The sequence below is a fragment of the Protobothrops mucrosquamatus genome, unplaced genomic scaffold (genome assembly GCF_001527695.2).
Source record: "Protobothrops mucrosquamatus isolate PMUCROS unplaced genomic scaffold, P.Mucros_1.0 scaffold794, whole genome shotgun sequence".
Lineage (NCBI taxonomy): Eukaryota > Metazoa > Chordata > Lepidosauria > Squamata > Viperidae > Protobothrops > Protobothrops mucrosquamatus.
Window position 1 is genome coordinate 106,121 of NW_015387061.1, and position 14,843 is coordinate 120,963.

The 14,843-nt window shown below is 42.7% G+C and overlaps 1 protein-coding gene across 1 annotated transcript in view; it reads right to left on the bottom strand.

Annotated features, from left to right (window-relative positions):
* Nucleotides 1-14,843, bottom strand: part of ADCY8 (adenylate cyclase 8) — an 83,786-nt gene that overhangs the window by 33,030 nt on the left and 35,913 nt on the right. Inside the window, exon 7 of the mRNA XM_015818810.1 lies at nucleotides 6,260-6,457. Coding sequence (XP_015674296.1) covers nucleotides 6,260-6,457 — 198 coding nt within the window. The remainder of the gene's footprint in view (nucleotides 1-6,259; nucleotides 6,458-14,843) is intronic.

Below are 14,843 nucleotides of genomic sequence, written 5' to 3' on the forward strand. Positions count from 1 at the left end.
AAGAAAGAAAGAAAGAAAGAAAGAAAGAAAGAAATTGGAGGAGCTGACATGTTTATAGCTGTGAAATCATTCGCGGTTCCCCGAAAAGGGGCAAATTCGATGACCGTCGAGATGGCTGAGCCTTCTCTGTTTTCAGTACTTTGCAAATTGATGGGGTTTAAGTGCTTTGGATGCCCTCGGAAAGGGCTGTCATCAAGATAGCCTGGAGTTGCTGGAAGATGCTTCCCAAAGAGGATGCTCTAAGTACCTCTTGGCCTGAAGAGGCAGATGGAAGATCTTGGCAGGATAAATTACCCGTTTTTTTTGAAAGCTTTAAATTAGACAGGCATATTATGGGGAAGCATGGAGCAGAAATCGTTGGAATTAAAACCAGAGGCAGATTTTGAGATAGAGAATATAGTTGGCATTACAGGTTGTCCTCGACTTACAACGGTTCTTCTGGTGACCATTTAAAGTTACGGCGACACTGGAAAAAAAGTGACTTACGATCATTTTTACGATGCTGTTGCAGCATCCTCAAGGCCACAGGATCAACATTTAGATGCTTGGCAACTGGGATGCATTTATGACAGTTTTGCAGTGTCCCGGAGCCACGTGATCTCTTTTTTGCGACTGTTTGACAAGCAAAGTCAATGGGGAAACCAGATTCACTCAACAACCGGGTTAACTAACTTAACCACCAGAGTCATTCACTTAACAACTGTGGCAAGAAAGGTCATAAAGCGGGTCAAAACTAACTTAAGAACGGTCTTGTTTAGCAACAGAAATTTTGGGCTTAATTGCGATCGTAAGTTGAGGACTCTCTGTACTGATAAAACTCAAGACCCATATCTTACAAAAGAATATTGTAGTAACCCTGAGGGGGAGGGGCTATTTTCCTAACTCCTTGATATCTCTACCTGATCAGAAGGAGATTTGGACCTACTGATGTTGTGTTCTCTTTCTTGGGTTGATGTTCGTTTCAGGAAGGAAAGGTGAAGCAAAGGGTAAGACGATAATGGGAAGGAAGGTCTTGCGGAGTGAATTTGACCCAAATCTTCCAACCAAGAGCTGTTTCTGTTCTGTAACTCAAGGTCTTGGCATGTCTTCCATGTCTTCATGGAATCAGGAGAAGCTTCCCAGAAAAGATGATTACAGAGTTGGAGGCTAAAACAGAACAGTTGCAGGAATTGGGTATGGCCACTCTAGAGAAAAAAAAGGACTAGGGGGTGAAATGATAGCAGCATTCCAATATTTGAGGGGCTGCCACAAAGAAGAAGGGGGTGGGACAACCTATTTTCCAAAGCACCAGAAGGCAAGACAAGAAACAATGGATGGAAACTGATCAAAGAGAGAAGCAACTCTAAAACTAAGGGAAAATTTCCTAACAGTGAGAACAATTTACCGGTGGAATGGCTTGCCTTCAGAAGTTGTGGGTGCTCCATCACTGGAGGCTTTTAAGAAGAGATTGGACAGCCAGTTGTCTGAAATGGTACAGGGTTTCCTGACTGTGGAGAGGTTTGGACTAGAAGACCTCCAAGGTCCCTTCCAACTCTATTATTCTGTTATTCTGTCCAATCTAAGGAGAGCTGGTTATCTTTGAGTACCTTCTCACATTTCACTTAATCAGGTTTATAAATGCTTCCTTGGAACATCTTCTTTTTGCCATGTCTTCTGGGATAGTGCCTTCATCTCAAGTCATGAGTGAGATAGGCTTACTCAGCCTTAGCTATACTGGTAGTCAATTTAACTTCTCCTCCCTCCTCTCCTTACATCAAGGTCATCCAAGGTCAACCAGAAGGTCAAATCTGTTATGCTTCAGCACCCAGCAGGTGAAGGACAGCCAAGGTATTCAGTGATTGGAGAAGAATAATAGAGGTAGGATAGCAATGAGTACAATAATAGGAGCAACAAATTTCATGCTGGTCTAGTTGGATGAATCCATCCATCAAGGATGGATGAAGAACATCAGCCCATGGGAAAGGTCTTGATTTCTGGAAATCAGTTGGCTTAGGTCTGATCCTTCCTGGCCATTGACCAAATTAGGAATCGATGGAACCCAACAATTGAATTGGTAAAAAAAAAAAATCATCTAAATCATTTAAGAAGCACTAAGCCAAGTGTTTAAGATTTTTCTTCTCAGGAGAAATAGAACTCAGTTTTTTTAGTAGGTTCTAATCTCTTTCTTGAGTTCAACTCATGTCTGGTCACCTAAGGAGGGACACTCAAACAACATCTGTCCCTTTTCCTTCTGCCTTAATGGAGAGGTGGTCAGTGATCATATCTCTCAAGGATACAGACTGTCAACGCTGCTAACATCGGATGTTTTTGCTTTGACAACAGATGGAGATGCAACCATTTTCTTATGTTTTACTTTTAGAGTTAGAGTTAGATGATGCTGGGGGGAGGAATGGGCATGAGAGTTTAGCTAGACATAACAATACTGAAACTAGTGTGAGAACCAAGGTTATTGAAATAAGAGATGATAAAAATTGGCAGGCTGGAGAACTGGAGGGGAAGCCTGCATTTCAAGCTAATTGGGGAATGTGATTTATGACTGTTAATTGGAGGAGGGAGTTGTGCTTTGATACTATGTGCTCAGGGGAGGGGAACTTAGTTTTTGGTTTCGACTATGTTAGTGCCGATACTATGCTACTCAAATAAAGATTCTTTAAGGTAAACAATGGCTCGAAGTTCTTTGAAGGGTTTAATCTGTTGAAACCAAGACACAGAAAATCTGTATCATTATTAATAAAAATGTTGTAATTGTGCTGGAAAGTAATATATTCCAATAAAGACCTTTTAATGGAATACTTCTGCTGATCTAAATGGATTTAAAGTCTCAGAGATTTTAACCACAAATCAGATAAAGTCAGCCACCAGGAGTATAATTCATTTGTACAATAGCTATTTATTTAAGGGCACTGTTCTATTGGTGTCCACAGAATCAGAAAGAAAAAACCTCCTCCCATTTTCATCCTTATTTCTGGGGAAAAAGAAAAAAAAAGTAACAGAAAATGGACCACTCAGAGCCGAATGTAATATAATTAGAATTGAAAACTGGACAATCATTGGAAGCATTCTGGAGAAGGAAGTCAGACATACATACTTAGAAGATAGAAAAACAGCCTTCTCCTGCATTTATAGGAAGAGTAAAATCTAATGTTTCAGGGCTTCATTAACTCTTCTAATTTCATCTTCTCAGGACAGATCATCCTGGAGAATGTCTACTCATGGAGTCATTAAGAGTTTGACGCCAACTTACTGGCACTTAATCAATCCACTTTTATTCTTGTGCATGTGCATGCAATATACTTGTAGATGTAGGAGAGGAGCAGGCAGAGCTGGGGGTGGAGTTAAGTACGTGATCAGCTTAGAATCCTTATGTTGCCACAAATGGTCCAACCCTCTTGAATTCCACTGACCCGAATCTAGTACCAGTTTAGTGCCCACTCAGCACTGTATTTCAGCAGCATATTCTTAGGTGCTGAGGGTCACAGAATCACTACTGGGGGGGGAGGGGTACTATGACTCTGAGCCCCAGGTGACTCATTCCATTTTAAAGATATAAGAAGTGTTTCACCCCATAGCTTTGGGTTGCTGGTTTCTTACTATTATTTACTCCCTCTATATAATTTATATAGTTATATAAGCTCTATATAAGTGTTAACCCCTCTGCTGTTCTCTTATCCATCAGCTTGCTAAACCTCATGGCCTAGTCAACAAAACATACATTATAGCACAGGCTCTGCCCAACAAAATAAATTACATTACAACTTCATATCTCCTTAGTCTAGTCTAGCATGCAACGCGCACCCAACCAAAATTTCCTGTTCATTTTATCCTTCGGTATCTTATTTTCAAACCAACCAATTCTTTGTCATTCAAGTTATCTGAACTCATAACAAGGGAAATTGTAGAAAAAGGGGTGGAAACCTATCGAAGTGAGATCCAAGCTAAAACTAAGAAGAAATTTCTCGACAGTAGGAACAATTAATCGGTGGAATGTGTTGCCTTCAGAAGTTGTGGATGCACCATCACTGGAGGGTTTTAGGTCATGATTGGACAACAATTTGTCCAGGATGGTATAGGGTCTCCTGCTCGAGCAGGGGGTTGGACTAGAAGACCTCCAAGGTCCCTTCCAACTCTGTTTTTTCTGTTATTTTGAAGCCCAGGGAGAGACCTTGGCTAATTGAAAAGAAGGGCACTTCAGGGAAGCAAAAGCACCTCAAATGAGACCAAGAAGTAAAGAAGAAATGTGGAAACCATAAACTTGTATGTGTGATTGGTTAGCCAAATGAAATGACACAAATTGTAATGATGGCAAGGGGAAACAAGAACAACATAATTGTCAACGCTGCTAACATTGGATGTTCTTGCTTTGACAACATATGAAGATGCAGCCTTTTTCTTTCTTATGCTTTACTCTTAGAATTAGATGATGCTGGGGGAGGAGGCGGAATATTGTACTAGTGTATGAATTCAGAGCTTGAAATAAGAGATGATAAGAATTGGCGGGTTGCAGAATAGGAGGGAAAGCCTGCATTTCAAACTAATTGGACAATGTGATTTATGATTGTTAATTGGAGGAGGGAATTGTGCTTTGATACTATGTGCTCAGGGGAGGGGAATCCAGTTTTTGGCTTCAACTATGTTAGTGCTGAAGCTGTGCTACTCCCACAAAGATTCTTTAAGGTAAACAATGCCTCAAAGTTCTTTGAAGAGTTTCATCTGTCGGAACCATGACAATAATATGTCAGATGTTTACATAGTCTCATCTTGGGTACCTTTACTTCCCTGAAGCTCCCTCTTTTTCACTTACCCGTGGTCTCTCTTCTGGGTTCCTTGTTCTACAATAACAAGTGAGTTGCACCCAATTTTACCCCCTTTCCCCCCATAGTTGTTAAGCGAATCACTGCAGCTCTCAAGTGACTCATGTAGTAGTTAAGCAAATCTAGCTTCGCCCGTTGATTTTTGCTTGCCAGAAGATGGCTGAGAAGGTTGCAGATGGCAATCACATGACCCTGGGATGAGGCAACTGTCGCAAATACACACCAGTTGCCAAGCAACCGAATTCTGATCACATGACTATGGGAAAGCTGCAACAGTTGTAAGTGCGAGGGCCAGTTGTAAGTCACTTTTTTCAGTGCAGTTGGAATGTCATACAGTCACTAAATGAAGGATTGTAAGTCAAAGATTACCTGCATACCATTTTGGGGGTTCACACCATAGATTAAACTATAAGTAACCAAATATGTTAAAATGTTGCATAATAGGTCTGTCACCATCTTTATCTCTCTCTTCATTTCTCTCTCTCTGACTCTCTCTGACTCTTTCTGTCTCTACCTCTGCCTCCGCCTCCACCTCCATCTCCATCTCCCATCTCCCATCTCCCATCTCCATCTCCACCTCCACCTCCACCTCCACCTCCACCTCCACCTCTGCCTCCACCTCCGCCTCAGCCTGAATCTCCCATCTCCCATCTCCACCTCCACCGCCACCTCCACCTCCATCTCCATCTCCATCTCCAACTCAACCTAGACCAGTGTTTCTCAACCTTGACAATTTTAAGGCATGTGGACTTCAACTCCCAGAATTCCACAGCTAGCAATGCTGGCTGTGGAATTCTGGGAGTTGAAGTCCACATGCCTTAAAATTGTCAAGGTTGAGAAACACTGACCTAGACCTTCACCTACACTTCTCATCTCCACCTCCACCTCCACCTCCACCTCCATCTCCACCTCCATCTCCACCTCTATCTCCCATCTTCACCTCCATCTATCTAAGTTTAAATTGTTGTGCAAAGGCATCTCTTAAGTCTTGATCTGACCTAGCTAAGCATGTGCAACTTTTCCCATAGCCACATTTAGTCTCTGGATGTCACCTGCAGATGACAAAGAAAGACAGTTGTCCCTCGGGAGAAGAAGGAAAACCCTATATCTGATTTAACTGTAATTTGTTAAATATGATGACCACCACACCCTCCCTATATTCCAGTTTTCCTTCTCTGATCCCATCCAAGACCACTGGGGCCAACTTGTGGTGGGAGCTTTCAGCTTTCATTAAGTTTTCAGGAGCTGCCCACAGACTCCAGATCTCAGGATCTGCAACCCTTCATGTCTGAAGGACTCTCAATAGCTCCATCTTGGAGAGATGGGTTGGGAAGAAAGGGAAGAGGAGATTCAGAAGCGAAACCCACCGCCATTTTGTCTTTGCTAATCAACAGTCAACTGCAAGTCAATCTGAGTTGGCAAAAGTCAATCTACCAAGACCCAGCTACCTTATGTTCCAGGCCAGAGTCTTTAAACATCAGGGAAAAAGGCTTGATATGCTCTCTTCTCAACTTATCGCCACTCCGCAAGTCGATGGTGTGTTCTATTCTCTTGTTAATTTCCTCAGGCCCAGACTGGACATGCAAAGCTTGTGCAAGATGGTTTGGAAGCAGATTTATTGAATTTCTTGTTAGGGCAGCCAGAGTCTAGGGGAAAGCACATGCAAAAAGAATAAACCGGCTAGTCCCCTTGATGGGTTAAAAAAAATGCAAAATGTTCTGTTCTTTTTTTTTTTCAATGATCACGTGTCGCATTGCAAAACTGTTAAAACGGCATTCCATGCAATTCATTCATCCAGCCATCTGAACATTTTAGGAGGAGGAGGAAGAGGAGGAGGAGGAGGAGGAGGAGGCTCAGCTAGCAAAGGGCATCCAAGAAGAACAAGCAAACTCTCAAAAGTGGCTTTAAGCCTCCTGCTTTGTCTGCTTAACATTCATCTTGCCATACATCGCTCTAAAAGGGAGAATGAAGTTGGGTATGGAATGGGACAACTCACCACGGCAACTTACCGCAGGACAACTTAACAATTCTATTTAATTACTTAAAAATCATTAAACATCATTTTTAATTTTTGTCATTCACATTATCCTTTGTTCTTCCTTTCGCATCCTTTCTTGAGTGGTTGCATCCCACCGTCCCTTCAATATTAGTTTCATTCTTGTCCTGCCGCGAGTTGGCGGGCCCATAGTGAGTGGGTCACGGCGTGTTGTCCCGCAGCAAGTTGGCGACGTCGAGTTGTCCTGGGATGAGTTGGTCACAGGGAGTTGGCTATGGCGAGTTGTCCTAGACCCAGGTGGGCAACCTATGAAATTCACTGAAATGTTGTTCAGAACAGGAGACCTAACGCGGCCTTTTTCTTATCCAACTATAAAGGAGTGTGAGGAACATGATCCCAAGGAAGAAAAGGATCATTTCCATATTAGAACTGGGGTACAGCACCCCAGATCTGTGCTCAGGCATTTGGAGGGATTCGTGCTGACACATCTGCAGACAGTTGTGCCCTGCACTGGACACAATAAGAACTCTGGTGCTCTCTGAGCTTTGTGGTTTCTTTGCAGACATTTCATTACTTGACTAGGTAACATCATCAGTGCTATGAGTGTGAAGTTTGCTTCCTGTTTCTATGCAGTAGTTTGCCCCAGTAAGGAGAACCCACCCCAAGCAGATTCTGTGCCTCGACAGCCTTGAAACAAGACAGAGACAACCACACCCTTTGACTTTGATCAGACATAGGTCTGAGCATACTTTCACTGCACATCAAGTCAATTCTTTCCAAGGCTGTGAATTATGGGCTTCTTTGAAACATTTTAGATAATTTACTCATCCGGTCAATGCTTCTTGCCCTCTCTTGCAAGCATCCACCAGAAGTGTATCCTGGTGGGAACAAACGTTGGACCTAATGCATCTCTAAGATCTTTAGGCAGAGAGTCACTCTATGAGTGAGATGGGTGGTTTCTAAATGAAATAATGAATGAATGAATGAATGAATGAATGAATGAATGAATGAATGGATGGATGGATGAATGATAGCTAGCTACCTAGCTTGCTTGCACAGATTTCTAGAAAGGTTACAGGCAGTCCTCAACTTCTGATTACCCAACCTTTCCATTGCTAAGCCAGGCAGCTGTTAAGTAAGTTTTGCCCCATTTTATGACCTTCTGCTGTTAAGTGAATCACTGCAGTTGTTAAGTGAATCCTGCGGTCATTAAGCAAATCTGGCTTCTCCCATTGACTTGTTAGAAACCAGCTGGGTAGGTTACCAAGAGTGATCACATGAACCTGGGACAGTGCAACTGTCATAAATACATGCCAGTTGCCAAGAGCCGGGATTTGGATCATGTGACCGTGGGGAATGCTGCAACGGTCATGCAACTTGTGAAAACAAGTCATTTTTTCGTAGTGCCGTTGCAACTTTGAACAGTCACCAAAGGAATGGCTATGAGTTGAGGACTACCTGTAGAAGCATGATCAAGGGAATGTGCTTACAAATATTCTGTATCAAGGCACCTTCCTGAAGATCCTGACCTGTAGAAATTTCTCAACACCTTCTACTGAAGGCACCATGAACCTTTGTCCAGACCTTCACACTTCAGTGCACAAAGATCTATGCAGGAACCTTCTGTGAATGTGTAGGCGTGTGTCCACACAGTGGAAGCACTCATATGTGTGCTATGGCAGTGCATTGGAAAGCAGGCAGTATCAGCTAGGATCGTGTTTTTAACCCTTGTGCAACGTTTAGGCAAGATTTCTAGCTTGCTCCCTGATTATTTATGTAACTGGGGGTGCTATCACCTGGCAGCTTCTCCATGTTCTTATGGGAATAACCAATGTTATTTGCTTTGCAGAGTGAGATGGGAAGCATATACAATAAATTACATAGATGATAGATAGATAGATAGATAGATAGATAGATAGATAGATAGATAGATAGATAGATAGATAGATAGATAGATAGATAGATAGATATAGATGACAGATAGAAGATACAATAGATGATAAATGCTAGATTATGATAGGAGAGATAGATAGATAGATAGATAGATAGATAGATAGATAGATAGATAGATAGATAGATAGATAGATACAATAGATGATAAATGCTAGATTATGATAGGAGATAGATAGAGAGATGATAGATAAATAGATAGATAGATGATAGATAGATAGACAGATATAGATTACAGATAGATGATAGAAGATACAATAGATGATAAATGCTAGATTATGATAGGAGATAGAGATAGATAGATAGATAGATAGATAGATAGATAGATAGATAGATAGATAGATAGATAGATAGATAGATAGGCAGGCAGGCAGGCAGGCAGGCAGGCAGGCAGGCAGGCAGGCAGGCAGGCAGGCAGGCAGGCAGGCAGGCAGAGACAGAAATACAGACAGCTGCTGCGGGCTGTGCCGTACCCCCCCACCGGTGAATGACAAGCCCTGCGGGGCTTGACACAGGGAAGATGATTGTTATAAAAATAATCATAGCTTCTGCATTTTTTTAACATTTACATTCCAAAAAAATGTTTGTTTGCCGGTTTGTTTGTTTTACAGATGGAAGCTTATGAGAGAACCATTGGGAGAAATTCAGACAGTTTAATTTGAAAGCAGTTCAGTCCAGCCTCTAAATCAAATTGAATTGGAAAGTTGAATTGTATCACCAAATTAAATGGCACTATATTTTTTTACATATAGTATATATAAATATAAATATACAAAACCTATTCAGAATTCAAAATCAAATCCACCCAATTTGATGGTTTGACTTGGGATCTCCAAATCAGACCAAATCTGCATAGGTTTGAAGTGTTGAATTGAATCACCTTGATTTTCCAAAGCACCAGAAGGCAAGACAAGAAACAATGGATGGAAACTAATCAAGGAGAGAAGCAACCTAGAGCTGAGGAGAAACTTCCTAATGGTGAGAACAAATAATCAGTGGATCAATTTGCCTTCTGAACTTGTAGGTGCTCCATCACTGGAGTTTTTTTTTTTTTTAAAGATTGGGCAATCATTTGTCTGGAATGGGGTTGGACTAGAAGACCTCCAAGGTCCCTTCCAACTCTATTATTCTGTTCTGTTAAACAAATAAATGCTTCAGACTGGATGTGGGCTGATTTGCACATCTCTGCTAATTATGCACAGTCACGCCTGCTGAAATTCCCCATTCTGCACAATTATTAAAAATGCACTGCTTTTTAAGCCATGCTTCTGGCTAGGGTTTATTTCCATATGCTTTTCTGAGTGTGAATGACTTCTGTGTAATTGCAAATAAATAAACTAAGAGGAAGGGAGGAGGAGCAGAAGAGAGGAGAGATGTTTATAAAAACACACACAACAGCATTATAAACCTTATAAAATGAGAAAGGAAAGAATTTTGGTAGCTCAGGGTTGAACTATGGAGTACTTTGTGCTATCTGAGTTTGGTTGTTTTCTTGCAGACTGATGGTGTTACCTCGCTGGGTAATGAAACATCCAAAAGAAAGCAACCAAGCTCAGCGAGCACCAAGGTCTGATGCAAAATGAGAAAGCTATCACATTTAAGATTTCAAATAACTAAATAACTAAATCCATGCAGCATAATTTAGTTCCTCAAAACGTTTAAACAGCAGGGCCTAACAGCTACCCAAGCGTGACTTGAAGGAAAGAGGCAAATATTTCCTTCTCATACTGATTAATATCTATCTTCTGAAAGCAGGATGCTGCAAAAACTCCGATATTACTTGTCCCATCTGGTGATGTCTACTGGAAGATACGCTGAATAGGATATTTCATAAGGAGAGAAGATGGTTCTATTCTGACATCATTTTTAATACTTCGCAGCTTAAACTTTTCCAGATCTGCTTCAGGGGTCAGCCGGTCCTGCTTGCAAGTAAATGTGCGAAAGCATCCCACCTTAAACTATTTTTTTTACTTTCACAAATTCTGACTCTACAAAACTACTACGGGTTCCCAGGGAGGCAGATTTCAAATGCATCTTGACCTGAACTATGTCAGTAAAGTACTGCTGGAGCAAGTGAAGTATTTGACAGCATCCCCTTTTCACAAATAGTCCTTTGAAAGTCTATCAACAGGTTGAAAGCTTTCTTTAATTGTCTGGCCTCCAGCAACTGTCATTCAGAGGAAGAGTGTCTTTGAATATGGAGGAGCTATTTGTCACCCTAGCTAAAACTACTGATAGAGCTACTCTTAAAGGGGATATCTGTAGCTCAGGGTTGGCTTGAGGGGTCCTTGGTGCTTTCTGAGATTGGTTGTTTTCTTGCAGATATTTTATTACCAAGCTACTGTGGGAAGTCAGCCCCCCCCCCCAGAGAAGGAAATATTAAAAAGGCAGGAAAATATATTTCCTCAAAGGATCTTAAAGAGGCAGAAAAGCATGCCCAGTTTTTTCTTAATAGCCCCAAGTCTCCCTCCCCCAAGCATCTGCAGATGTAAACCATCAGGAAGGTTGAAGCTAGAAGCTTAGGAAGACAAAGACACCTAAAATCTACATACTCCACCCAAACTCTAAGACAGGACATAATAGGATTAACCCACAGATGCCAAAGGGGCACACTCAGACTCAGGTCAGAATACATGACACAGGAAATAGCCTCAAACAGGAACAGGAAAGAACTCCAAACAAAAGGCTCCAGAGGGTATAAAAACCCACTCCCTACATGTGCTCTCTCTCTTTTCTGCCAGAGCCATCTTTCTATCTGGCTCTCCTCTTCAATAAACTGCAACCTTCTTTCTAAAGCAGTTGCCATGTTGTTTATCCCCGGCTTGGACTGAACCATGATGAAAACTTTTCTTCCAGCACTATGTAAGACAGTCTCTTCTAGTACTGATGATGTTATCTACTTGGGGTAATAAAACTTCTGCAAGAAAACAACTGAGCTCAGAGAGCATCAGTGACCCCTCAAAGCTACTCTTTTGACTAATTAATCTAATGACCATCAACACATCACAGGGCAATAAATTCCATCAATAATTCTATCAGTAAGTTAAATGGAGAAACACAATAAACATTTATTTTGCCACGACTCCCTCGTGTGGTAGTTTCACTTGAGAGACCTCAAGCCCTGGTGTTAGAAGCAGGGGAAGTCACTTCCTATCTCAGGCTTGTAAACAAGTCCACAAAATTGAGTAGCCTGGCCAGAGATGAGAGAAGGGGGGTGGAGCCTCTTTCTCCATTTCTTATTGGATGCAGAGAATGAATACTTGGTAACGTCTCCATCATGAAACGTCTTCTCATCCATCCTTTCTCTTTATCGCTCATTATTATAATCATCTCCCAACATAAACCTTAACCAGTATTTCTCAACCTTAGCATCTTTAAGCTGTATGGATTTCAACTCTCTGAATTCCTTAGCCAACATGCTGGCTGGGGAATTCTCGGAGTTGAAGTCCATACAGTTTAAAGTTTCCAAGGTAGAGAAACACCAGCTCAGGGGTAGGCAACCTTGGCTCTTTTATGACTCGTGGACTTTAACTCCCAGAATTCCTGAGCCAGCATGGCTCAGCTTGGAAACCTCTCCCTTTCCCCTCAGCATGGCTGGCTCAGGAATTCTGGGAGTTGAAGTCCACGAGTCATAAAAGAGCCAAGGTGGCCTACCCCTGAGCTAGCTTGAACTATGTCCATTCAAAATGAAGGTTTTAAAACCCACGGCCTTCCAAGTTGTAGAACTTCAACCCACATCACCTTTAGCCAGCATGAACAATAGTGATAAATCCTAAAGGTGCTTTTTTCAAGAGGCAACTGGACTTCCTTTGTTTTTCCTTGAAGACGTTTTGCTTCTCATCCAAGTTCAGAACCAAAGAAGCTTCTTCTATGAGAAACGAAACGTCTTCAAGGAAAAACAAAGGAAGTCCAGTTGCCTCTTGAAAAAAGCACCTTGGAGACAACCATGACCTGGATGACTGAGAATCTCCCTAAACAACAGTGATAAATGATGAGATCTGACATTTGAACTGCAGGAACAACAATAACACTGACCCTAAAATGACACCATTTCAGTGTTGTTTTTCCACTGCCGTTCTTCCTTGGAAACACATTTCACTGTGATCCATAGTTCTGTGATTATTATTTTTTTACTCCCAACATTATTATTATTATTATTATTATTATTAATTTGATTTATATACCGCCCTTCTCCCGAAGGACTCAGGGCGGTGCACAGCATATTAAAAACAAATAACAATAAAATACCAAAAATAGAGTTAATAAATACCAAAATAAAAACCCCTCTAAGACCAAATTAAAAGCCAAATATTAGTAGCTGTGTCGTAATTAAAATTATATTAAAAATCGTCCCTAACTAAAATCCTCCCTAGGTCAGGCCCGCTTGCTGGAAAAGCCATGTCTTGAGGGCGCGGCGGAAAGTAAGGAGATCCNAATAATGAATAACAATGAACCCTACATGAACATCACATTCGAGCATGGATGAGTCTTTCATGCAGGTTATTTTATTAGAATTGCTAAACATCTTCCTGCTTTCAGCTGCATACCCATGTATGTCTACGAAGTGTATTTTTTTCAACCTTGCAGGAAAAAGGTGTGCTCTTTTTACTGTGACTTGCATCCTGACTTTGTTTCTGTAATTGTACGTGGGACCTTAGGACAGAGGTCCCCAACATTTTGGGCACCAGGAACCTGCTCCGTCAAGGGAGGTTTTTCCGCGGACTGGAGAGTGTGTGGTTTTGTGTGCTGCCTGCATCTCATGGATGGGGCTTTACTTGTTTGTGTGGACCGGTTGCTGGCATGTCACGGCACGGTACTAGTCCATGGACTGGAGGTTGGGGACCCCTGCCTTAGGAGACAGGAGGAACTTGGGAGACAGGAGGAAGACTTACAGCCAGGGTAAAGGTAACATAAGCAGCAACGTAGCCTGCAGAAGGAATGTGGGCATGGCAAATATCTCATAAGGGACAGAATAACAGAAAAACAGAATTGGAAGGAACCTTGGAGGTCTTTTAGTCCAACCCTCTGTTCAGGCAGGAAACCCTAAACCAGTGGTGGCGAACCTATGGCACGTGTGCCAGAAGTGGCACTCAGAGCCCTCTCTGTGGGCACGTGCACCATGCCCCAGAGATGGCAGCCATCCTCTTCAACCAGCCGCCAGCTAACTCTCCGAGGTCCCACGTAGCCGGATGCATCCCAGCACCCATGCGCTCACTGGCCTCTGTGTGTGGGGGCAGATGGTGTCAGGCAGCAGCCGCCCCGGCCCCTGCCTCACCTTGCCCTGCGACAATGGCACCCCCGCCCCGCCCTGCCTCATCTTGCCTCACCTCACCCCACAGGACGAGCTTCCTGCCCACCACCCCACCCACCAGAGACCCCCTGGATCTCCCCCAACCCTGCCCGGTCCCCCCAGGCATCTCTCTCCACATCAAGCTGGCCACGCCCACCCTGGCCACACCCACCCATCTGCCATGACCACCTTAGACACACCCATCCATTGGGCCACACCCACCCAGCGGTCCACGCCCACCCAGCACCTGGCGATATATAAGTGGATTTTTATTTATTTATGTATTTATTTTTTAAATTTATATCCCGCCCTTCTCCTTGCGGACTCAGGGCGGCTTTTGGGTTGCAGTTTGGGCACTCGGTCTCTAAAAGGTTCGCCATCACTGCCCTAAACCATTTCAAACAAAAGGTTGTCCAATCTCTAAAGAGGGACCTTCTTTACTTTCTGGGACTGTAAAGATAATAAGGGAGGAACATATCTCCTGCCTTGCAAATTTGATGTTAGCTTTATAAGGTAATCCAGACAGGAAGCGTGCCCAGATGAACTAATCCTACTTTATTGTTATAGGATTATTATAGGGTTAATAATCCTATAACAATACCTTCGAGACCGCCTCCTGCCGCAGATTACCTCCCATCGACCTGTACGCTCCCATAGAGTGGGCCTCCTCAGGGTGCCGTCGGCCAAACAGTGCCGGCTGGCGACCCCAAGGGGGAGGGCCTTCTCTGTGGGAGCTCCCACCCTCTGGAATGAACTGCCCCCAGAGATCAGGGTTATCCCTGATCTCCCTTCCTTT